The sequence below is a fragment of the Ostrea edulis genome, chromosome 1 (assembly GCF_947568905.1).
Source record: "Ostrea edulis chromosome 1, xbOstEdul1.1, whole genome shotgun sequence".
Lineage (NCBI taxonomy): Eukaryota > Metazoa > Mollusca > Bivalvia > Ostreida > Ostreidae > Ostrea > Ostrea edulis.
This window is the reverse complement of record NC_079164.1, coordinates 45,566,147-45,592,935: the sequence shown is the minus strand read 5'-3', so window position 1 is coordinate 45,592,935 and position 26,789 is coordinate 45,566,147. Positions and strand designations below refer to the sequence as shown.

Genomic DNA, 26,789 nt, shown 5'->3' with positions numbered 1-26,789 from the left:
TCGTGACTGGGAGGTTGTGAGTTCGAGTCATGGCTGCGTCAAATAGTGATTGCTCCCTCGTCAAACGCTCGGTACAATTGTATTTAGAAATGAGAGTCGCGGATCTTTCGCATGTGGCCTAAAAACGGAGAAGCCGTGACACTTTGAGCATAGATCTAAATTTTTTCTACTTCTTAAGAAAAATTCTCGAAGGGACGTAAAACCAACAAAAGTACAAAGCTGTATCGGGAATGGGTGTGAACACGTGGTGACTGGGTTATCGGGAATGGGTGTGAACACGTGGTGACTGGGTTATCGGGAATGGGTGTGAACACGTGGTGACTGGGTTATCGGGAATGGGTGTGAACACGTGGTGACTGGGTTATCGGGAATGGGTGTGAACACGTGGTGACTGGGTTATCGGGAATGGGTGTGAACACGTGGTGACTGGGTTATCGGGAATGGGCGTGAACACGTGGTGACTGGGTTATCGGGAATGGGTGTGAACACGTGGTGACTGGGTTATCGGGAATGGGTGTGAACACGTGGTGACTGGGTTATCGGGAATGGGCGTGAACATGTGGTGACTGGATTTAACAGAAACAAAGTATATTAAAATTTAAATGCAAAAAGTACCAAGGAGTCTGCAATACATTCAAGTATATTTGCTCCACAGGTTTACTGGTCTTGTTTCCACATCAGAATGTGATTAACGAATGTTGCATCTTCAACACTGAAAAGTCGTCTTCATTTTCAAGACTACTTAAAATGTGTAAAAACCACGGATTGTCGAAAGTTGAGACTTTGCACTGTTGACTCAACGTTAAAAATTTGTTGATTTATAGTTTTTCAACGTTTCAATCATAATTCAACATATTCTTAACGCTTACATTATCATAGATACTGAAAATCATTTAATATGTATACGTCATCTATAGAGTAGTGAAAGTAGGTAATTTAAAAAAAGGTGAAACTTTTCAGCTGTAAGTTAATTTGTATTGATCTCTGCGTAGTAAATTTTCAAATAAAAGTACATACAAATCTATCGTAGAAAGAAAATTTGCCAAGTCTCAATGCAATCTGAAACTCAAAGGGGGCGAAATGTTTCCACGTACATAATGTACATATAGCTGTGGTACGATAGTAGGAACCCCTCCTCTGTGGAATTCGTATCAGGGCTTAATCATACACTGTATGGCTTCACTGGTCACTGTGCTACATGCTACATGTAACTTCGGAGAGTAAAATATCAATTTAAAAAGTTCAGTTTTAATTATTTATTAAAGTGTTTTATAATGAATGCAGTTCTTCATATTCATGAAAGATAAGATTTGAAGTTATGGTTTGCAAAAATACTGTTATCAAAGGATTTAAAAAAAAAAAACAATTCTAAATTTGATACATGCAGAAAGTAAATCAGGTATTTAAAAAAAATCGATGCTTTGTAATTTAAAACTTGATAAGATAATCAAATATCATCAGGAAGCTGTATTTATCGCATGATAAAAGTAATTAATCATGTCCATAATATACAATGTAGATATTCGAATGATACCATAAATTCTGCATGACGTAACTTGATATCATTGGATGTGAGATTTATACGATAAAAATGGTACAGTTTAACAGTACAACAAGCTTTTTAAATGGTACTTGTAGCTGAAAAACTAAACAAGAGAAAACCTGGAGGCTAAGGCTATACCATCGTTGAGAAATTTGTTTCAATATCTTTATATTACCAATTCTTTGAACTCTCTATTCTAATCTTTATGATAAAATAAATTCGTGAATACCATTTTTAAAGAACTGTTTGTATGTCATTTCACTGAAAGATTAAATATCTAGAGAAAAATGTTTATTTTTTAAAGAAAATACCCTTTTTGCGTTTTACAACGTGATCAATGTTTCATAATTATATTCTGAGTAGTAAAATGTTTGCTTTTCCAACAGCATGTTGTGCGTTAACAGCTGTTTGATGAATTAAAAATTTTCTTAGTTTCTAATAATCAATAGCCAATTTTCAGTTTATAAATGTTTACCCAGTTTGAATCATAGAACATTACTTAAACCATGAAATGATTTCAGTTCCCAAGAAAAAAAAACCCAGTTTGCTGTTTTGTTTGAATGAGTGTTTAAAATTTTAGATGGTTAAAAATACTCTAGTTGGATCTTGAAATCTAATTTGGCTCTGTCAAAGATTCCAAATTAAATAAAGTATAACCAGATTTAAGGAGGAGAAATGAGGTAATAAAATGAATAATTGACAAAAGTTGATTACCTAGAATAATTACTCCGCAGAAGTAATCCATTGATTCAATTGTCACACGCGCACATTCCGCTAAGTAATACTTACCCGCTAATAAGGAGTATTGAATCCAATTGCTACAGATGCTTGCAATCATCAAAATTGTCGTCGTAAATCCCAGAAACATGGCTACATATCGGGAGCGTGAGAAAGTACGATGCTCCCAGAAATCGGACAAAGTTGTCCACTGCTTCTCCGTCAGCATTGTCCCTACATGTTCGTGCGGGTGTCTCTGGCCTTTTTTTGATTTTTCGATCACATGATATGTTGCATATCGTTGTTGGCGGTGTCTTTGAATGTAATGCTTGTCCTCCTCAGAAATGTGGTATTTCTCTAAGTCAGGATGCACGAACTGGGTGCTCTCCAGTAAGGCTTTTTTGACCGGTGTCGTTGAACGTTCCAAAGGAGACTCATCATCTTCTGTGGGGCGAAGTTTTCTCTCCGTAGAGGCTCGTCTCTCTTTCGACCATTTTGTCCATGTAGATCCCAAATTTTTGCCGAGAAATTTAGTATCATCCTTATTTCGAAATGATCCCCTTCTGGATGAGCGATGACTTTTCTGAGAACCTCTTCTATCCCAGTTCTTGTCGATGTCTTCGACCTGTAGTCCACGATAAGTGTTCTGCGAAGTCGGCGGATTCTCGAACAATTTATCAAAGTTATCGTTAGCAGCGCTATCGGCTTGAACCTGCATACTCCTACCCATTCTTAATTCATCTGAAGCGGATTGATCGGTGTGAATTAATGGTTTTTTGTCGCTTTCACCTTTCATGGTAACTCTTGGAGAGAAAACTTTTGGAGCCCTGCCTGATCGGCATTGATCTGGCGCTACAATTACATCACACGCGGATCTTTCACCTGTGTAGCTCTGTGTACTCCTGATACTTTCCTGCGAAGAGAATCCGGAAGTGATCGTCTCTCCCAGACCGCTAGTCTCGGTGGAGCTCTGCTGGGGGAGTTTTTGTAGACTTGGTGACTTCTCGAATCCCCCACCGTCAGGAGTCAAGAAGTTTTTGGCTGATCTATAGCTGTTTCCCCCTCGTCCGTTATCGGCATGACCCGAACTCTGGGAAGCCATGACACAATAGTGTTAACTTACATCAGAAGCCCCCCTCCGACTTGCCCTTATGTGGACGTCGAGTGTTATTTTTCATAAAGCTCCAGCATTTCCTTCTGCAAATAAATAGAGATATTCACAATTCAAATAATTACGGAGAGAATAACGATGATAGCTGCGTGCCGTGATGAAAGCCGAAACCTGTCAAACGATCGATGGCAGAATCGCACATATAGGTATGCGTTAGAAATATTCTTGATTTCGAAAGCTATCCAACTAGCGTGTATGTATTTTCTATATTTCCTTTTCCTACCTCTTTATATCCACGTGAATCAATTATGAATATGGTGTGTGATAAAATTCCATGTACGCCTACTAAAGGCAAAATGAAGGATTGGAAACCCTAATTATGATAAACTTGATCTATCATCAACTTATATATTTACCATTAGTGAAAAAGAGATCACAACCACAGGTTTATAGATCCAATATCTATAGAAATATACATGAAGTCGCGATTTTCTGATTCAACACGAATACCTTTCATATGAAACCTCCGGTGATATCTACTTTCATTTGGAGGAGGTCGACAAATGGTATTATTTATGTGCTTCAACAAAAAATCATTTACATTTTTTTTTTCAGTTTCCGAAAGTGGGAAGAAAGAAAAGCATGTCTATTATGTATGGTTAAGGACGATAATTTCCGAACTCCAAAGGTCGAATTGATTGCATGGTTGCATCATTCATTCACCAAGAGCATGGATGGAGTATATGAATAAATTAAAGTATCCCACTACCGCTGCATTTTACAACCCTTCAGAATAGTTATTTCCCTACATCCTGCACTTTCACTCTGAACCTTGACCCTGCTTAATCTAGACAATATTATTATTGGGAAGAACAAGTTTAAAAAATGTGCTCAATCTTTACAGTTCATGCAGTACTTAACCGTTGATCATGGAGTGTGTGAATTAAAGAAGACAAAAATTTGGAGGGGAAAAAACTGATAACAAACTCACACAAGTGTTGTGGAACCTTTAATCACTAATACTGCTCCATTCGGGAACATATATTACATTAAATGCATAATTTCTAAAACAGTCAATAAAATACGCGACATGCTACAGGAAACATACATTGTACTAAGCATGTAGTTCAAAATCTACTTCCTGTATAACATTGCGACATCTACATGTATGTTGATAAAAAACAAGGAAAAAAGGAGATTTTAAAGAGGAAGAAACCAGCTTGAATATTAGAAAATCAATGATTCTTAAAATATTTTAATGTATATGTATGTATCCCCATTTTTGTGAATTCTATACTTTTAGAACTATACTTTATATCCCATATATATATATATATATATATAATATATCTTTTTAATTGTAAAATACAAACGGGGAATTGTTTCTAATGATAAGATTTGGTATATTATATATTTGTACCATCCCCTGGAGGAAGTGAACACGTTTTGATTTCCTCACCATTGGCCCCGTCACCATTCTAATTAATCATCTCCTGATTTTCCAAAACGTAAAGCGGGGTTTCCATTAAGTTCATCATTCACCCCCTTAGCCCACTCCTTGACATAACACGTACGACTACGATGTAGAATCATAGGAGATCAATGAAATATCCTTACTTGTAAACATAACAGGAGAATGAATTATTATTGATCTGTGGGGAAAAAAAGTAGTGTTGTGCCGTGTCATCGCAATACGTAGAGACACGACGACTGGGGGTACAGTGTGTAATGGAAATGAGGTACATGTCAATATACCGAATACTAAATGAAAAAAATATTTTGATCGATTGCTTTGTCATATTTTACTGTTCGGAATTCAAATAAAGAAGGTCTATTACTAATGGGTCATTAGTGGGCCAGCTTGTGTAGCGTAGATTTTATTAATTATGATTGGTTTGCTAGTCAATATCGGTGATAATTCATGGAAATGTTTTCAATTTTGATAATTTGATGAATACTTGCAGGTTTCCCCCCCGTTATATCAAATCCTGGAAGCATAAATCACACGGAGACAGAACGCGACGATGTTGTCAACGTTCGGGTGCAGCGACATATTGGGACTTTTTTGGATATGCAGATATGTAAAAAAAAATAATTAAATAAAAGAATAAATAAAATGAATAAAATAAAGATCATTACGAACAGCAGACATTCACTTAATTTATGAAATATTTTGATCATTATTTACATGTAACAAACAAGATACGATACAATACACCTAGTATTCTCAGACTGTATACGCGAATATACGGACTATATTTTGTTTACAGAGAGAAATTTGACGTACCAGGCGTTTCATTTCAAGGATAAATCCTTATTGTAAACTTCTTTCAAAATTAGGTGGCATATTCATCTGACCAGTTTAATTATAACGAAACGTTTATAGGTATTATAACAGCATGTAGAAACCTTAAAACGTTGCCCTACGCTTATTTCTGCTCCAAAATTCATCACACACAAGAAGAGAAACTAAATAAACAGCGGAATGGGGATACGTGGAGTTTCTGTAAATGCCTATCGATAAAAAAATATATTACAAGGTCGGTGTACCTTAACAGGGTCGCTTAAACTTATTTGCAATCATTCCCATATGAGTGACATTGACTTTATCGGTCAATTTTCCAACAGATGATAAAATTCAATGACAACTATCACTCTGAATGGAAACAGAACAGAAGGATATGACTAAGTATATAAGAGATGCAGCGCATAATTGGATTATCGGGAAAAGAGGGTTATCAAAACATTTTTTGAATGAAAGTACAACGATCGGTAGATTCTGATAACAGAATTTTTTTTCGGGATTCGTGTCTATAAATGCAGATATCCCCAGTGTATGCTATCGGGATATCAATATACATAATTGCAGGGGATTGCTGCTTAATAATTCATTTCCAGGAAAAATAAGCAAGGGCCTATAATTACATCGTACCGGGGAGCGCCCGCTAAGCGCAACATTCGAGTTGGGGGTTCGCGTGACTTATAGTGTTGTATCAGACATTTATGCCTTTGTTTTAGAGTCAACATTGTACAGCTATTTGATCCTTATTAATTAAGATTATTGTGCTCTACTTGAATTACAGAGTGTGTCTAGAATGAAGTGAGTAGCATGCAATATTTAACATGGTACTCGTCTGACAGCACAAAACAAACTCAGAGAAAAAATAATTAATGTACTTTCTTCACAGGGAACGGATTACATTTTTTATCTTATTATACAGTGATTGAAGTAAAAGAGCCATGGTTTTTGAGTCGATAGCGCACTGAGTTATAATAGGAAGTGATCATCACAACTTTCTACATGATAGGAAAAACAAAACTTCACCCAGAACTGTATGCCTATTTTTCATTTGAACTCGTTTTTATTTCTCGTGTTGAGTAATTTGAACTAAAAGAGAAATTTCACAAGCAAAATATTAGCTGAAACAACATAGTTTGCGAGTAAAACATGTTGTTGAAATAGAATTCAGTGTAGTAGTCTTGTGGGGGGAAATGTGACTGATGCGATATTGTCTGCATGGATAAAATAAAGTCTTCACATGAGCACAATACGAACTCGCAATATAAGGACAACGAGAAGCGTAATCAGATTACCAATGTAACTGAATCAGATCTGCGATACAGACACAAAAAGTACCCATTTACTTCATCTGTGTAGTGTTTCTACTGGTGAATCATTGACCGTGTTTACTCATAGCCCCGAGACACACACTGCCAGCAAAGGGGGAGCAGAGGGTCGCTTTATTTGCTTTTTCTCGAAATGCCATGATGTCGTATGGCGAGTATAAATCATATCCCCCTGTGTCTGATGCAAATAAAACGAACTGTGTTAAAGCAACAACTTCCATCTACTGTATATACTCATAAAAATCACTGTAGTAATGTACTTGTAAATGGAAACTTTAAAGTGCACAATGACAAGAAATGACTATGATTTAGGAGTAGTTTTTTTTTCTTCTTCAAATATCTTGAAAGCGCAATGTCCCAAAATCAAACTACAATTTGATATATGATGATAAAGACGCTGGGATTCTCTAGAAATCTGATGGATAATACCAATTCTTATAAAACACTTACACGTGGTTGCAGTCCAACTTTGGGTCCTTAACTTAGATGTCTTAGTCCCAACTTTCTTTCTGGCATATATATATATATATATATATATATATATATTTATATATATTTCTTCATAGAATACATAAGAATCATCTAAGAAGTAAAAATATTCCAGAAAGATGCGGAACTTAGTCCTCTCTGATTCATAAGACGTTTAAATGACAAAATATGAGTAACTGACATAAATTTAGATTCAAACAATTGAATATATCACCATAAGGCCTCATTTGTTGAGTTCTTGTACAGTTTGATAATAATTGATTCCAAATCGAAATCGTCTATAACGTGTTTTCCGGAAGCTTAGAAACAGACTGTAAAACAAAAGGGTGACAAGAAGAAGATCAATACTGAAGACCAATCTACACAAGCAATTTATTTAGCTTAACTGTTTTGCAAATGTGGGTTATGTATATGACCTGTTAATCAATTTCTGTGACCTTTATCCTTCTTATATCAGTTATCCTCCATGTTTTTAAATGGTTTTAATTCAAGAAATAAATTTCATTTTTGAAAAATACAAGAGGGCATGAAACGTCACAATTCATATTCTCATGTATTTTCAAAAAAAAAAAAAGAAATTTATAGCCTACTTTCATTTCTGTCAGAACCTGTTCAAAATACATGTACTATATTTATCAAGATTCATACGCCCATTGTTCACAAATGTATCGCATTCATGAGGAAATGATCATCATTAAAATTTGTAGACGGAAATGAATGATGATAGTAACGTAAAACTTTCGTTACTATCATCCTCGCTGTTTTTTCAACGACGAATTTTCTGTTCATATGAGCTGTATAAAAGATAAAATAACACCTGATCGTAATTGTTGCTAGTGTGTGATATTTCTTGCCTACATATCATTCGCAAATAAACAATACAAATAGATATAATAAGTAAATGTGGTCTTTCCGGAATTTCCTTCCGCCATCTTGGGATGATAGTAACGATCGTTACTATCATCAGTTTAATACCAGTGACAGTATGATGCTTTCACCGAGCACCCTGTCTTCCATTTCCACAAAAAAAAAACCATCGTTCAACCCCATTGTCATTTACACTATGACAACTCACAGTAAATACAAAATTTACAGTATTGCAACTTGCAGTAAATACAAAATTTACACTATGACAACTAGCGGTAAATAAAAAATTTACACTATTAGACAACTTGCAGTACCTGGTAAATACAAAATTTACACAATGTCAACTCGCAGTAAATACAAAATTTACAAGTTTCTCGAAGCTTTCCTAAATAAGCCTCGCCATCCGTCCTAACTACAGGGCAGCATAACCCTTGTGGAAAAGAGTAGCAATTCATTTCCCATAAACCTCAATGCTAATGAAGTGGTTTCCTATACACAAAAACACCGGAAAAACACTTAGAAACACATATATTGGCTAATAAACATAACAACTTACAAAGAGTCAACGAATATGCGCACTATAGTGCTGCACTCTCTAAAGCACACCTCACCGTGTACAACCCCACATTTGGGGGTGTGGAATAGTGACCTTAGGGGATACGGAATTCGAAGCGTGTTCTACTAGACAAGTTGACATATTTAACTTGGTTACAGCTATAAAGATAAAACTAGTCTTATATTAACATACGACGCAACACAGTGATGTCCCCGCTTACACTTACTCGTTTCCCACCTCGCAGTTCGTGTTAGAAATAGGTGAACACTTTAACAATATTCGGCAACCACACGTAAGGATGCAAATTTGATCGATATTTGGCGAAATTTTCAGTTATACTACCACTCCACATAATATAACCAATACGCATGGTTTCTGCCCATAACGCTGTAGCAGATACTTCTATGATTACTGAAATTTCACGTCAAATAAACGGTGAAAACTTCAATTTTAGTGTGTGCCACTAGGGGGTACAGCTTTCAGTGGAGGTAGGGGGCAATGAACCAATCTCTAAGTTATTGGTTTTTAAGGAAATGTAAATTATTTTCAAAAATACACATGGATCACAGCAATGAATTTATTCAGACGTTATCCCTATGCTTTCTTTTTACGTTCTTTTAAATTACCACACATAAAAATTTCTTACACAAAACGCTATTAATATTTGGTATTAAACACAGTAACCCTTTATCCATAACCACGTATTTTCATGCATGTACGAAAGGATCTAATGTAAAATGAATAATGTTATTTAAATTTTGATTGTGAAAATTCAACTTGTATAAAATATACTTATCTATTTATTATCTAATGTGTATAATTCAGTTGTTGATTGTCTTTAAATGAAAGAATAAATGGTTTCAATACGAAATTGGCCCTGTAATTTTCTAAAATGTGAGATTGTTGAACCCACTAATTTTATTATTTAATTATTATTATTATTCTTTCGTTTGGCCAATCGCTCTTGGACCACCCCTAAAATACAAGAATTTAGCGTTGTAAAGTCTATATCAAACATTCCCAAACCTCTTTGTAACTAGCCTGTGTCACATATTGCTACTATTTTAGGTCACCTGAGTCGTTAGTCGTCGTCCGTTAGCAAGTCTACATGTTTAACTTCTTGAAAGCTACAAGGCCAATTGTTATCATTTTGTGGTATGGAACTTCTTTAGGATAAGAGGAATGTAAATTGTGAAATTTGTTATCTTAGCTCCCAAAATTGCCACAACAAATGCCACATTTTCAAAAATCGTTTTCTATACTCCCACACATGTGTGAGAAAAAACAAATGCATGGTTATGATGTACATGAAGCCCTTTACCAACAATGTGAAATTCACGGCCCCTTAGTCAGGTGTTCAGTCTCTAGGGTGGGGCAAGTTTGGACATTTATTAGAGCTATGTTAAATCTTTAAAAATCTTCTCTACCCTCAGTCCTTATTGAGAAAAATTAAATGCAAGGTTGTGATGTTCATGAACATCTCTATTGTGAAAATCATGGCCCCTGGATTTGGGGATTAGGCCATAGGGTGGGGCCAATATAGCTCTCTAGTGAAAACGTATCAAATATTCCTTTACTCTCAGACATACGAGAGGAAAAGCAAAATGTATGGCCTATGTAAAGGCTTTGGTACTCGGACGACCGTTAAGGCCTGTGGGGCTCTTGTCTAAAGAGTAGAATCAGACCGCCTCCAAAAACAGCGAGTGCACTAGTGTGATTAATATTAGTTCTTCTATTGCAATGTGGAACTTTAACAACAAACCCGTCCCCACTCTTTAGGCCAAAATGAAATATGTGTTTCCTATTTCACTCCTAAATATATTTAGATAGGGTTGTTAGGTAAAAATTTTATTTCATTAAAACATTTTATTTGAAATCTTAGTTTTTGATACGCTTTCAATACAGGTCTATATACATTACAAATACTTTTCACACATTTTGAAGATCAATTAATAGTAGTTTTAATGTAAATCAGAGAAACTCGATTGCAAAAAGAAATTTTTTTCCAAATTCAGGATTTCTATTTTCTTTCATATACATACATGTATATTATCAATAAATTATTTAGGATCGGCAGCAAAAGGGTAGGTGGAGTCGGGAAACCGGAAACACACATACATTTTATTTTGGCCTTATTAGAAACATGTAGTCCATGCAAATTGTGACTGGATTTTGGTGTAAACACTACATCTTTTACAGCTGTATAAAGACGAGTACCCATTCCCTTTTTGTTGCTATCATATTTTGGTCATATTGCCCACTGCAGCCTTTTTAAATTTGGTGTACGTGTATGTTGTAACTTTCTTTTCGGTAGGTGTAACCAGCGTTTACTTTTTCTTCATGTCATCACCCTCCAGTTCAATAGTAAAATCAATTATAATTGAACTGAGAGTCTAAATTAAATTTCAAGCCTGAAGATCACAAACAACAAAGTAAATTTTAATCAGTAAAGTTTGCAACTCTGATATTCTCATTTACATATATTGAATATTTTAACATGTAAATACAGTGAAATATCTTTTCCGTGACAACAATACAATAAGCATTGCCCAAAAACGATGTCCCTTTTCTTAGATGATGTCAGTTTTGAAACCCAATTTTGGAACATCTTGATGATATAACAACATTACAAATAATTCTCTGATCAGAAATGTTAATGTACCGACTGCATTTATATACATGTACATGCGACATTTCGAATCAAAGAATGATTACATCGCAAAGACGGTTTAATATTAATCTTAAATCCAAATGACACTTTCTTAAACTCATCACATTATGATTGGTTCATTGCCCCCTACCGCCACTGAAAGCTGTACCCCCTAGTGGCACACACTAAAATTGAAGATTTCACCGTTTATTTGACGTGAAATTATGTGCAGAAATCATGCGTATTAGTTATATTATGTGGAGATGTAGTATAACTGAAAATTTCGCCAAATATCGATCAAATTTGCATCTTTACGTGTGGTTGCCGAATATTGTTAAAGTGTTCACCTATTTCTGACACGAACTGCGAGGTGGGAAACGAGTAAGTGTAAGCAGGGACATCACTGTGTTCTGTCGTATGTTAATGTAAGACTAGTTTGATCTCTATAGTATATCTGTATTCAAGCTAAATATGTCAACTTGTCTAGTAAAACACGCTTCGAATTCCGTACCCCCTAAGGTCACTATTCCGCACCCCTAAATGTGGGGTTGTACACTGTGCATCTCCTCTCCTTGAGTTCGCGGGTAAGAAAAAGACAATTGCACGTGCAGGCTCAGAGGACTCCGAGCCCGACCAGAATATCAAAAATCCACCCCCACCCCCCCAAAAAAAATCACTACATTAACCTTTGGCCCTCTCACTAATTAATCATATTAATTCTAAACAAATGACCGCAAACATTTCAAAGTTCATTTCAAGTGTTGATAAAAAACGACAACAATTATATAGGGTCCCGTGCCTTTTATAAGCCATATTTGTACTTTTATTTTTACAACACATAGCAATCTGCAGTAAATTACTGTAAATTTACACCCTTCATTTTAAGCACACCCCTACCATGGTAATTTTCTCAATTTTGTGCGATAATTTTTCATCCTGCAATCAATTTGAACCTCTATAATATTTCTTTCAATTCCAAATAATTTCACTCTTTATATTAGCCAATCACGCAACACCTACACATTTATACCTCCGCTCAATCTTGGTTAAACTGCGTCCGGGTTACGCGTGCGGGGGTTTGGTACTCTCATTCCTTGTACTAAGATCATCTTAAGTTGGTATAAACATGGCGGCAGTCTTGATATTGATGTAAAGAGCTCACAGATACCATGGCTGAATATTTAGAAACATTGACAACCCGCTAGATTATTTCTTCAGTTGAGAAATTTGGGTTCCTCTTCTTACTCATGATCACTAATCCACACAACTCACAAACCAAATTCAGATCGGTTTGAATTGTGTCGGAAAAACGATTGTTCAATTATTTTTATCTATCAGCTTGACGTGAGAACAATTGTCAAGGTATATCGGTTCAATTTTAAAACTATTCTACAAAAGTACTTTACTTAAAATTTATTTAGTTTTTAAAGATTTTATTTAAGCAGTAAATAATCTTATAATTTCTTAGTTTATAACATAATCATTTTGAATATACGGTATCTATATTAAGAGTAATTATAAAAATAAATAATGTCTGTCTTTTCTCTACATTTTAATTGTTTCCTCGGAAATATGTCACGGATATCATGTGTATGAATAAATGTAAAGGAATAAGAATGTCCCTAACTAGATAGTACGTTCCTAAGATATCGTCGAGATACAAGACGTGTCCTAAGTCGATCTTGGATGTTCCTAACCTTTTCCTAAGTTATAACCTAGGACATATCTTACGACAAATCTTAGGAAGGTATCGTGAACATGCCTGCTGGAACGTATAGTCATGGGTAGACCGAATCAAACCTCAATAAATGCTTTATCAAATGACCAGGAAACAGTTTTCACAATATTTTTTTTATTACTCAAACAAATAAAAACATATCTATTGCAACAAATTGTAACAATCATATTTCAACAGTCAAGTCCTAAAAACTGTAATAGTAATAAAATTTTATGCTTAATGTTTTACATTGAAATCGGTAGTGAATTGACCATCATTAGTGATGTTTGGTAACTTAGCCTTTGACTTATCGATACATGCTGTAAAACGCGCAATTTGATTGGTCACTAAAACGTCAGCAAAACTATGGTTGGTCAAGAGGAAAATCCCGAATAAACATCCCAACGTTAATTCTGAGAACTCACTTTAAGGTATACACTAAAAACGAACGACTGGACCAATCAGAGGGCATCAAAATTCTTGATCATTTAATAATGAAAGGTGAAGATAACGAACAGTGATCAATCTCAGAACTCCTTTAAGGAATACAAAATAGAGAGTTAGGCAAACATGGACCCCTGGATAAACCAGAGGTGGGAGGAGGTGCCTAGGAGGAGTAAGCATCCCCTGTCGACCGGTCACACCCACCGTGAGCCCTATATCTTGATCAGGTAAACGTAATACAAAACAAACAATTTGAGTGTTTACATGAATCTTCTTGTTTACATCCGCTGAAACGAGCGAGATCAATCTCAGATACTTTAAAAACTCGATGATTTTTTTCCCAATCTAATTAAAATCAGACTTCTTAGATCCGCGCCGTATACTCTGCTATTGTATCTTAGGATCTGATTTTAATTAGGTTGTGATTTTTTTCAACTGTCTTTAAGCAGTTTTAAATTACGATAAACCTGCTGTGTGTAACTATGGAAATGATTTTACACCTCTTCTCCCTAGAAATCCAAGTATAAATAAAATCTGCATCAGAATGTCAAAAGTCTAGACATCTTGAAGAGTTGACCAAACGAGAGCCATATGTCTGACACATACATACTTTATTAGGTTGGAAATTGTTTTAATCTTTAAACAATTATATATATATAGAGAGAGAGAGAGAGAGATAGATGGTTAAGATGGTAAGCTAGATGTGTCTGAGCAACTCGAATGTCCTCGAATTTTGCAACAAAATTTAAATATAGGACTAGCGGGAACTGTGAATTGTTTGATTTTTTTTTCAAAGTTCATGCGGTTCAACTCTTCGAAAAGGTATTCCATCGGAACTAAATGCGAACTTGACCTGTATATTTTCAGGACGTATCTATATCCCAATTCAATTCAAAATGTTTATGTATGACTGAGACTGAATCTTCAAATTAAGTCCAAAGGGCATAATTCTGCCAAAAATTACATTTATGTAATACCCGTTTAATGTTGATTGACAGAAACGTGCTGCTCCGACCCCAATAGTAAGACAGACAACATTACTTGTGTGAATTGTCATTTATTGTGATGACAGTGTAAGAAGGGGAGATAACCAAGAATGACATACATTGGTACTAATTAAAATTGCGTAGTGATCTCCCCTGATATAAAACAAATTAATGTAAAAATAAAAATGACACTGTAAAAAGGGGGAGATCACCCAGAAATATATCATTCATTGTTACTAATTAAAGTTGCCTAATGATCTCCCCTGATATAAAACAAAATACAGTAAAAATCAAAAACAGAGAACAAAGTGTAAAAACATATATATACAATACAACCTAAAATTTGGCATTGAAAAACAAAATGCCCACAAAAATCAAAAAATTACATGTATCTGACCAGAACCGGACCTAGGTATTTTTGTGTCATATCTATATATATGACTAAGACTAAGAATTGTTTAAGTTCATAGAGGCACAACTGTGTCAAAAATTAATCAACCAATACCATAGAACTTCACCTGGATGTCCTGATGATGAATCCATATACCAAATTTCAGTTGAATCAATCTAATTAAAATCAGATCCTAGAATAAGCTCACAATCTCTTACGCAGAGTATACGGCGCGGATCTAAGAAGTCTGATTTTAATTAGATTGCAGTTGAATATGTTCATCTGTAGAAGAGATGAATTATGACGAAAGAATGGAAGGAGCGGCATAAAAGTCTAAGAAGTCTCCATGTTAAATAAAGTCACGTGATGCCCACATCACAAAACAAAAGTAGACTAAATAAAATGTATGGGGACGAGAGCAAGTCTAAAAAAAAAATAATTAAGGGAAGACAGTGGACCAAGGCAATTGATTAACATCCATAAACAACGGTTTTCGGCGAAAATCTAATAATAGATGGCTGAGTGGATTACACGTTAATTCGATAGATTCGGCATTAAAAATTGATCTGCCAGTGTTTTCAGCTTATACACAGGTGATGCATTATCATAACGAAAACTATCGGGGCTTATTGATTTTGTGATAGTCGTTGTTGTTGTTGTTTATTGGTCAAAAGCAAATACAGTTTTAACAATCAATTCAAATGTTTATAAATTCTACATTTTGAGGAAGAGTTGATTTCAGAAAGTATTGTTTGTTTACAATTATCAAAAATACGTTGCTCAGCAACTGCAAACATGTATTGTGGCTTCAAAGTACATTGATTTAACCATAGGTTCATCAATCCAACATTTGACAAAATACCTTTAACTTTTACAGTTTTGTTTACTCCTCACTTCATCACACATATAAGTTACAAGTTTTTTGTCATTTCGAATTTCCAAAATTTCGGCTTGAGCATCACTGAAGAGACATTATTTGTCGAAATGCGCATCTGGTTCATCAAAATTGGTACCGTATAAATTTTACATATAGTCATAACATGATTTCAAGATACAATTTTTTGTTGAAAAAATCTTTAACCAATATTTTAAAATTCGTAATTTTCTCACACATTGCAACGGTAATCTACCCAATTCACAATAAATCATTACATTAGGAGTAGCACTTTTCACATCCAGTAGGCTTTTACAAAAGTCCATGTGAACTTTTTTGATATCAGGAGCTGAATGAGCACCCCACACTTCACATCCGTAATTTGCAATGCTTCCTACATATGTATCAAATAAGGACACAAGTGTTGTTAATTTCAAGCTCATATTAGAACATTTTCCTTTTAGTGAAAATGAAGCTTTCTTACATTGTGATGATAACTGTTTTTTGTGTGACATAAAATTCTCCATTAAAATTCAACAATAATCCAAGATAAGAAATTTTTTTTACTACTTCAATTTGTTCATTATCATAGAGCCATTTATCGTCTGATCGTAAAATACCCCCGTTTCTAAAAACCAATACTTTTGTTCTTTCAACATTAACCGTTAAAGATCAGTTTTCAGTGTAAACCAATGGATTCAACATAAGTTGCAAGTCAGAGGCCTATTCAGTTAATATAACCATATCATCTGCTACCATATCAGTCATGTAGGCATGGCAAGAGAGAGAGAGAGAGAGAGAGAGAGGGGGGGGGGAGAGGGGGGAGATTCTCACAAAAGTGAATTAAATAAGAAAGAAACAAAAATGTCTTACCTAAAATGAGAGATGCATTATCACATGATTTAGTATAATTATATGATTTTACAAAGTGATATTATATACATGACGAAACGAAGTTTCATTAAACATGCAATCGGAAACCACATTTGATTTGTTTGGTATTCTACAGAAGTGAAAAATGAATCCCAGGATATAGTATGACTATAGGAGCCGGTCTTTTGCGTCATCCTAGTACCCTGGAGATGTTTTCAGGCATTACCGCGTGGCTTCTCACTCCGACTAACGATAGTTTTATAAACTCATGGGAACACGAAAGCTTATTCACGGACAGAAGGCATTCTTTAGCCCCCCATCGCCCGATTTCTCAGACTCCCAAGAGAAATTAGACGTGCACTGTGAACAAGAAAGTTAACTTTCCATCGTCTGTGTGTCTGTACATTTATATGTAATGGGGTTGTATGATAGTAAACTCACCATTTATAAAGCACTCTGGTGAGACATTATGAATAAAACTTCAATTGCCGGAGGCTTAAGTGTTACATTAATGTAGCTCATCTGTTACATATTCGATCAATAATTAGTTTATTTCCACGTCAGTTATATATATATATATATATATATATATATATATATATATATATCAGCTATCGGTATAGATCGAATATCTCACTTGACAGTTTTCGGTGACAGGTGTATGCAGTCATGTTTTATCGGAATATATAACTAAATACTAGTAATGCGTAAATCGTTGATCATTTCCACAACTTTATTGTTTCCCATGTCATAGGTGTGAGGAAATTTGACAGTAAAGGAATTCTAAACAAAGTATTATCTATCTATCAATTCTTTTATTTTTATTGGAGTGTGATTTTCATTTCAATATTTTATTTCCCCCGAAAAGGATTGTTATTTTGTCCGTTGTGCAAGTCTTTTGGGTTCTGTTTGAACAGACCAGCAATTTGCTGTTATAAATGTCAAATGCTTTCACAAAGTCACACAGCTTAAACAAACTACCCGCACGAAGATTGATTGATTGTATATTCAATTTGTTTAACGTCCCGCTCGAGAACCTTTCACTCATATGGAGATGTCACCATTTCCGCATCTTCCCAAGTCAAGGGTTTCTGATCCGCTCCTCTCCTCACAAACTGCTCGGCGCTTACGGCCTTTGAGCAGGGAGGGATCTTTATCTTTATTGTGATATATTGCGATATTTTTAACTGTATTGTGACATGTACTGCAATATTTTCAATAAGAATTAAAATTATATTATCTCATTGAGGAAAAATAATATATGGCGCCCATTAGCCACTTACCTCCACAATCACTTGACTCTACACTAATTGATAAGTGTTTCGGCGGTGTGAAACAAGGTCATGATTTTGAAATAATTGATGAATGGATAGAATTAACCCACCTAATGATTTGAGCATATTCCCTGAACTTTTTATTTTTGTATGACACAATACGTATATCAGAAAAAAAACTCGTCTTAAATAACTTGTCTCTCTGGAGGATGTGCCAGAAATTTAAAAGCTTTTATTTTATTTTTTGAATTCCAGGGTTGTATTCGGTGATAAACACAAGGGGTATACCCTAGTGTTTTTTCTTCTTTTATTTGCATCTGATAAAAAGTGGCTGGATTGCAGTTATTAAGTACCACTTGTATTTTTTGATTGACCGCCGCGGTGGTCTAGAGGGAGAGCGTTCACCCCACAATCGGAAGGTCGGGGTTGGAATCCCGGCCGCGACAGACCTAAGTCGTTAAAACAGGTAGTGACAGTTCCATCGCCAAACGCTCGGCATCAGGTGTGAATGTCACGGATTTTCGGAGATGACCTTAAAAACGGATGTCCCGTTGTCACAGTAGGAGTGGCACGCTAAAGAACCCTCACTGCTCAAAGACCGTAAGCGCCGAGCAACGGCCTAAATTTGAAGCCCTTCGCCGGTCTTGGTGACGTATCCATATGAGTGAAAATTTCTCGAGATGGACGTTAAACAAGATACAATCAATCAACTTGATTGATTTCATTATCGCTATAGCCCCTCTTTAAAATTTTATCAGTTATTGTATAGTAGCGAGCTCTAATGAATAGAGCGCGGGAAATAATCCGAGCTATATCTAACATAGTCTCGTGCAACCAGACGCTCTGCTTTTCCCGTAAATATCCGAAGAGCAGAGATTTACGTCTGGTTGAACGAGACTAGCTCTAACAAGGAATTTTTTTTTACGCCAATCCCAGAAGTCCCTTGTCAAAAATGGCTGAGATCTCGCAAAGTCACACCTTGGAATATGATTGTGAACTTACGTGGATTACAAGTAAAGCTTTTTAAAAAAGCTTGCCGTCTTTAGCAGCAACTCTATAGAGCGAAGTTGAATTATGTCCCTTGTCTTCATTATTGAATTGAGCTAAAATAAATAATCTCACGGACATCATGCCTACAAAGCTGTGTCCTGACTCCCATTGTAAAAGTTTGTATTTATGAAGGGTATATGTACTGGAAATCAAAATCACTGTTCCCTGTATTAGCACTGATTAAAGCCTCTATATCAAATGAAACTGAGATTTTCAGTGTGTATATCAAAATATTTATTTTTTAACAAAGTTATGAAACAAAACAAATTTCATGAATTGCAGTTTTCTTTTGTTCGTTTTGTCGATTTTTTTAAGATTGAAAATCTTGAAAAATTGTTAAGTCGTACGAAAATTAGAACACCAGAAAATTATCTCCCTTGCCTTGAAGAGCATTTCAAAATTCTTTTAATATAAAACCCTGTGAGAAAATTCATGTATCGTCGACTGCCCTATTTGGGTGACTGACCAGAATCGGTGACCTTTTGTTTACGTGTGCGGGTTGTCGTTTCCGGGTGTAGATTGCGTCATCAATTTCGCCGTAGTGTTTGCAAACATATATAGAGTACGTTTTCAATTTTTTCCCGAAAATGAACTACTAGAAGGAGAGTACGCAAAAAAATCAACATGAGCACCCAAAAATTAAGCCCATTTACTTATTACTTTTTCAAGCAAACCTTCAAATTAATATAAAGTATACCAAAAGTCTAGAATTTTACACTATGTTATTTTATTCAAAGACGTTTATAATTGCACATTCCTCCTGTATATACGTTTTTTAAACAGTTACAAACTTTTGGCAAACCTATATTAACAATGGTCACCGAAATAGGTGACGTCACCGTTTTAGGACCACAAAGTGACATGTTTTTTGTTACGAAAATATATTCAATTAACGTACAAATGAATTTGGAATTTTTTGATGAAAGTAAAGGAATTTAATTACTTTAAAGGTAGGTGTGTAATTTATTTATTTAATCCAAGTGATTAATGAGAAAATCGCGGTTTATCACTAAGGTAACCGAAACTGGTCAGTCGACGATAATGAATATTTGGCAAATAGATGTTGTTTAAATTGAATCTGATCAAAGCATGAACATTACAAAAATATGTACGTACATGAAGCTGCGCTCGCTCAAACGGTAGCACCGTCAACATATTACATCCTCATCACTTGTTTTTCTGAAGTGAAGGGCCGTGAGAGCGGAGCTCTCCCTATAGGTAACACGTATATACATGTTTAAAAGGAAAATATAGGAAAATAATGAAAAATTAAACCATACCTATGGAACTTGAAAAGTTTGGTACCAATGGCGTCGATTCGAATATTAGCGCGTGGACATGTATTCCTCCATTTTGAATCTCGTCTACCCTAGTTCACGTCGTTCTGAGATGTTACATAAAATCCGTAAAAGCATGTAAATCTTATTTTCTTAATCATATATAATCACTCCACGATTAACGCCATGTTTTTTGTTGTGGTTCAAACGCTATGTTTGAAATTTGCTAAATAACGACGCTGAATATGACGTCACAATGTACTGTTTACATCAATTGCGTTATATTTCCCGCGTTCAATATATATATTGGCGGATCAAATGTCCAAAATTAGGATGCTTTGATACAGCTCCGTCCGCGTGCTAACTTCGGGTTGTTTTTGTCCTGTTTTGGATATAGCTATTAATGCCAAATCTTTTTTGTTTCGCCCTCAAACACGGTCACGCCGTAAAACATATATTATGTGCACTTTTGCGTTCCAAATATTGGGACGTGTTTGTAGGTTTCATATACGTTTAAAAATCCAGGATGAGAGTTGCCTCAAATCGCTTTCCTTTAAATACCGTAGTGCCCAAGTAAGTTATACCGAGCGAAGCAGAAAGCCCGTCCGCGAAGCAAGTCTATAAAGGTAACACGTATGTATAAGAACAAAAATTAGAAAATCAGCAAAGGAATAGAGATAATCTCTACATACGTCCAATGAAAATTCTGTGATCCATATGGACGCCGCCATATTGTTTTGTTCATTAGTTGCTTCTACACTTATTCGTGTTTTGATCTTGAATGGCAAAAATACAAGACAGACGTAAAATTTGTAATTCAACACTCAGTTTGTTAACAATGAATGGTATAATCATTGTTGTTATAGTTTTTAGACAATCATTAAATAGAAAAGTAGTAATACGACTAAATAGATGAACGAGTTCATGAGTTTCCTTAAATAAAAATATACGCTATATTTACGCTTACCTTTTTACCACTTTGGATTTGTTGATTAATTTTTGTTTAGTTTTAGCTTTCTTTTGAATATTGCAAACGAGATATATTGTTGTTTGTAATTGTTGATTTGAAAGACGAAGAAAGTCGAGGCAACATGTGACGTCACAATGCACGGTTTACGTCGGCTGACGTTATTCCAAGCGGTAAAGGAATAGGCGGATCCTGTAATTATCCTCAAATATCCCCCTTTTGATATTTAGATGTTACTGGGCGTTTAGAGCAAGGGGAATTTCATAGATAATATATATTTAAAATGAATTATAATTTACCGTACTTAACAGAATGATGATTATCATTTGGGACATGCCAATGACCATTTCATGCTTTGCTCGGTCTAACGGTTACACCGTATATATATTACCGAGCGAAGCTGTCCGCGAAGCAAGGCTCTAAAGGTAACACGTATGTAAAAGAGATAATCTCTACATACGCTCACTGAAAATTTTGTGATCCATATGGGCGCCGCCATATTGTTTTGTTCGTTAGTTGCTTCTACGGTTATTCGTGTTTTAATTTGGAATGCCAAAAATACAAGACTGACGTGCAATTTGTAATTCAAACACTTACTTTGTTAAAAATAAACGGGATAATTATTACTGTTACAGTTTTTAGCCAATCATCAAATAGGAAAAGAGTAATACGACTAAATAGATGAACGAGTTCACGAGTTTCTTTAAATAAAAATATACGATGTATTTACACTTACGTTTTTACCACTTTGAATTTGTTGGTTAGTTAGTTTTAACTGTCTTTTAAATTGCAAACGGGATGTATTGTTGTTTATTATATACCCATCAATGTATCGGTCTTTGATACTGTGGATTTCACAGCGTGTGATCCGGTTTTCCGGATCACCACACTGTGGTTTTCTGATTCCGTATCAGTATCCTCTGAAACTGATGCCGTCACAATGCATCAACGCAACGTTATTTGTGGAAATATTGACCACGTCACAAAACAAAACTGCGACACAAAACATAATTTCATAGTATGTCTGTGTTTCTGATAATTTGGATTACATTTATTATCTTATAAATGTGGATTTAAAATGCAGAAGGGGGTAAATTTGGATTACATTTATTATCTTATAAATGTGGATTTAAAATGCAGAAGGGGGTATATAATAAATTTATCATTACTACAGTAACTTGATCCGAAGAGTTGAATCACGTCTCGTGTCTCGTGTGATCTGATGATCCGCGCCTGTCAACTCGACGTGATCCGAATAATATATATATATAATTGTTTGATTTGAAAGAGAGAGAAAATTCGAGGCTAAATGTGACGTCACAATGCACGGTTTACGTCTGCTGCCGTTATATCCCCCGCGTTAAATCAATAGGTGGATCCTTTATCTATCCTCATATGTCCCCCTTTCAAAAGATGTAACTGGGCTTTTAGCGCAAGGGGAATTTCACAAATAAAATACATTTTTAAATGAATTATGATTTATCGCACTTAACGGAATTATGATTATCACTTGGGACACGCCAATGACCATTTCATGCTTCGCTCGGTCCAACGGTCACACCGTATACATATTATTTAGCAATATACAATGCAAGCAGTGGATGAGTAGAATTAACCAGAATAACTTATAGATTTTTTCCTTGTCTATGAAATAGGCCTGTAATAAAGCCGTCGTCACGATCATTACGTCCGTTGTACATTCATTCTCTCACCAGAGGGCGCGCTACGCAAGCTTCTCTTTGTTGTGGAGCGTAGCGTAACGCCCTCTGGTGAGAGATTTTATTTTAGGAATTCCGAGTTCGTAACTTAATTCCGAGCCCGAGCATTTTGACGGTATATTTGTCAACGAACCGCAATACACCGGAATATCGATATTATTGCGAAGCCCCATTTAGTGGTGTCTGATATCTTTTGCTGATTTGATGTCTTAGAACTGATGATTATACGATGTCTGCTATGATGATATTCGATATTTTCTGCTGACCAGATGTTGTCAAGCTGGTGTCTGATATCTTTTGTTGACTAGATGTTGTCAAGCTGGTGTCTGATATCTTTTGTTGACTGGATGTTGTAGTTGTGTCTACCATCTTTTGATGACTAGATGTTGTGTAGTTGTGTCTGATTTCTTTTGATGACTTGATGCCATATGACCGTTGCATTATATCTTCTTATGACTAGATGTTGTCTGTCTGCTATCCGATATCTTCTGATAATTAGATGTACTAGTCAAGTTACAGGAATCATATCACCCTGCACCAACTGCCCGACCCCGCGCCACACCTACGACAAGCTGTTTTACGTTTTGGACCAGTATTGAATTTACATATCAATATTTTTTTCAACGAACGATGTAGATATTGAATTGGTAGTCATTATGAGTTTTTCTGCACGCTTCCTTAAAATCATATCACAGAAAATTTAGGAAAAAAATGAATTCAATCACTGTTTGTAAACATTCTTTTTATGCGTAATTTTCTTCAGAGTGTAAAATTTTAATTTATCAAACATTGTCTAGTTCTTTTCGCACGTGGTCTTTGGTGACAGTATGGTTTGATTTGCGGTAATTTATACAATGTAGGTTCCGGGATACTTGTGCGTTTTATTCAAGTTTTATTTATTCGCTATTGTTATTCTGATGTCGATCTAGGTTTATTTGAAACCTAGTTATGAGTTTTGAATAATTCAAGACAGGTGGAATTTATAGGGTTATATTGTCCGATATTAGACTTAAAGATACATGTATATATGCATTCGTGAAACGATTCTCTGAAAGAGAGAATAAACAAACAATGCAAAATATGATTGTACACATCTTTACAGCCGAGTACAAAATTACGTAAGAATACGGACAATCATGAACTAGCAATTATTAAGCGTAAAAACGCACTTTATATACCATTATTTCAATAATTTTAGAAATTTTAAATATGCGTAATTTTATGAACTAAATAAAAGACAAGAGACTGCCCAAGTTTTCTTTTGATTAACGGCAAAAGAGGAAAACCGGTAACTGCAAGAAACAGACCTGTTTCTCCTATCATATTATCAGAGTAAAAGAACTCAATCCGATAGAAAAATGAAAAAGGCCATGCTGCACGAAAGTGGTGTGTATCTGTCTCTTTAAGGTTTTTCGAAATCATATCTAACGACATCTCAAAGACACCTCAAACAGAATAAAAGAAATTACTCTATTACGTCGATGACATTTAAAATTTACCAGCTGACTTATCTAATAATAAACGAGATTCCTAATTTTTCCATCGTAGAAAAACTTTTTTTTTTTTTTTTTTTTAAAGCAATGAATGTTTAATGTCGAGGAATCAATAATTCCTGAAAATGTTTATTTCAAAAGTCGAACAGTTGTAAGTCTAACGTTCAGAGTCTAAAGCAATATCTTTTACTCTTTTTCATTTAAGATCAAATTCTGATTTGTCAATCTCTGAAAGGTATCAGCGTCTTGTGTGTTCTGTTTAATCAATCACACTGGAACCGATATGGTAATAAGGGCAATATTTTGCAAAATGGACTTCATGTCTTCGCTAAATGAATTGGCTCTATTGCATTTCTCGTCAATCTGATTCAAAATGTTATGGCAAATGCGATAAAATAAAATAAAAATCAGACTGAAAAAAATATCTTTTGTGAAATGTCCACGAAGGCGGTTGATATTATAGAACTTTAAAATAATGATAATAATAAATCGACCCCTTAAGAGTTTTTAGTGGAATATTGATCGATTTCATTTTACTCCTAATTGTGATTTTAACTATCTTTCGCTAGGCTGTCTGATGGTGGAGATAGAACGTGTCTTTAGTTTATGCTTAGACATAAACCTCAATATCCCCATATGAACTTAAAAAAATCAATTAATGGATGTATTGCTTTATTAGGTCCGTTCTATGACAGTGTTTACTTCTCGTTTACTAATGGATAAATTGAAATAAAGAATCTGATATCTGCGTTAAATTGATCATAAACATATAATCATTTACAACATGGATTGAAATTGGTATCCTGTAGCAATATCCAATACTTTATAGTAAATGTTTTGTTTATAATACATCCTTACTCAAGTTTGATCGAAATCGCTAAATACGTGTTGTTCACATATCTCATAAACGAAAGTATTGATATCTCAATGACCCTAATCATTTGACGAGCAATGTTTACTTTCACTCCATTAGATCAGGTACACAGTTTAAAATCCCCACGGATGCATATATCTATACATAATAATATAAACGTATAGGTACAATCTTGAATCGTGAATCATATTTTAAATACTGATGAATGAATGCTTGGAATTTTCCTACGCTACACTTGTTACTGTAGGAATACCAGATACACCAATGAGGCAGGATCCCGAATCATGTAATATCACATTAAATTCTGTCATCCATAACAAAAACCCGAATTAAGTACATTTAGTCTCCCTTGGGGGCTAGTGACTTGCTGAGGTTACAAACAATATCTATTTATACACATTTATGGTGAAACTGAAGATCAGCTGTTGAAAATGTGAGTAAAAACGTTGAATTTTTAACGTATGTCTATCATTAAACTTCTGCTTGGAGTATTTTATGCTTTAAGTATTCATATAACAGTCCATTAAGGAATAAAAATCCAAGATATTTTGTATTATTGGTGAATAAAAAAAAAACTACTATTGGTTAATCACCCCCCCCCCTTTCAAATATCTAATGATTTGTAATTTAACTTTTTATTTCCGTAGATATATATATATTTTTTTTATCAACTTGAAAGGTCAATGCTTTTGTCAAGAAATAAGACATATGAATCAGCATAGATTTTTTTTTTTACCTGATGTTGTTGGCTAATGTAAATATTATTTTTCTATCTATCTACATGTATCTATCTATCTATCTATCTATCTATCTATCTATCTATCTATCTATCTATTTATCTATCTTATGCAGTATATATATATATATATATATACATATATATAAAATCTATCTATCTATTCATCTACCTGCAAGTTAAAACTCTGACACTTACCTCTATATTCCACTTTTTCTTGATTTCCTCTGTACTCCACTCTTTCTCTTAATTTCCTGTAGCACTCCTCGTCTCGAGCATTGCACTACATCAACAATATATTTCACAAATATATACCGAGAAATCCATCGCAGAATGAGATCAGGAAAGAGATCAAAACAACACTTACCTTGACAAAGGTAATATGTCACTAGACTCTGTTATCACAGACACTGCTCCTTCAGCAGCTGTCGCGCTCAATCGATGCCGCTACTATACAAATTTTATGCAGTTTCACCAATTGTCAAAGCTACTACTGCAGCGTCGACGGCACCGTGACAACTCGGAGGCATCTAGCCACTTAACTATTTTTTTTTT

The 26,789-nt window shown here is 34.9% G+C and overlaps 1 protein-coding gene and 1 long non-coding RNA gene across 2 annotated transcripts; one reads left to right on the top strand and one right to left on the bottom strand.

The window, feature by feature from the left end:
* Positions 1-105: 105 nt before the first annotated feature.
* On the bottom strand, positions 106-26,789 carry LOC130050004 (uncharacterized). Its single transcript, XM_056148342.1, has 4 exons — positions 26,602-26,789; positions 26,433-26,517; positions 525-3,457; positions 106-461 (listed from the first exon to the last, which is right to left on the bottom strand). The coding sequence occupies exon 3, from the start codon at positions 3,360-3,362 to the stop codon at positions 2,157-2,159; it is 1,206 nt and encodes a 401-aa protein (XP_056004317.1). The 5' UTR covers positions 3,363-3,457; positions 26,433-26,517; positions 26,602-26,789; the 3' UTR covers positions 106-461; positions 525-2,156.
* On the top strand, positions 4,842-5,514 carry LOC130050023 (uncharacterized). The gene is made up of 2 exons (XR_008798406.1): positions 4,842-5,110; positions 5,336-5,514. It is a non-coding gene; the product is annotated as an uncharacterized LOC130050023 (long non-coding RNA).

Coding starts and splice junctions, on each gene's coding strand:
- LOC130050004 (XM_056148342.1), bottom strand. CDS start 3,362: ATGGCTTCCCAGAGTTCGGGTCATGCCGATAACGGACGAGGGGGAAAC.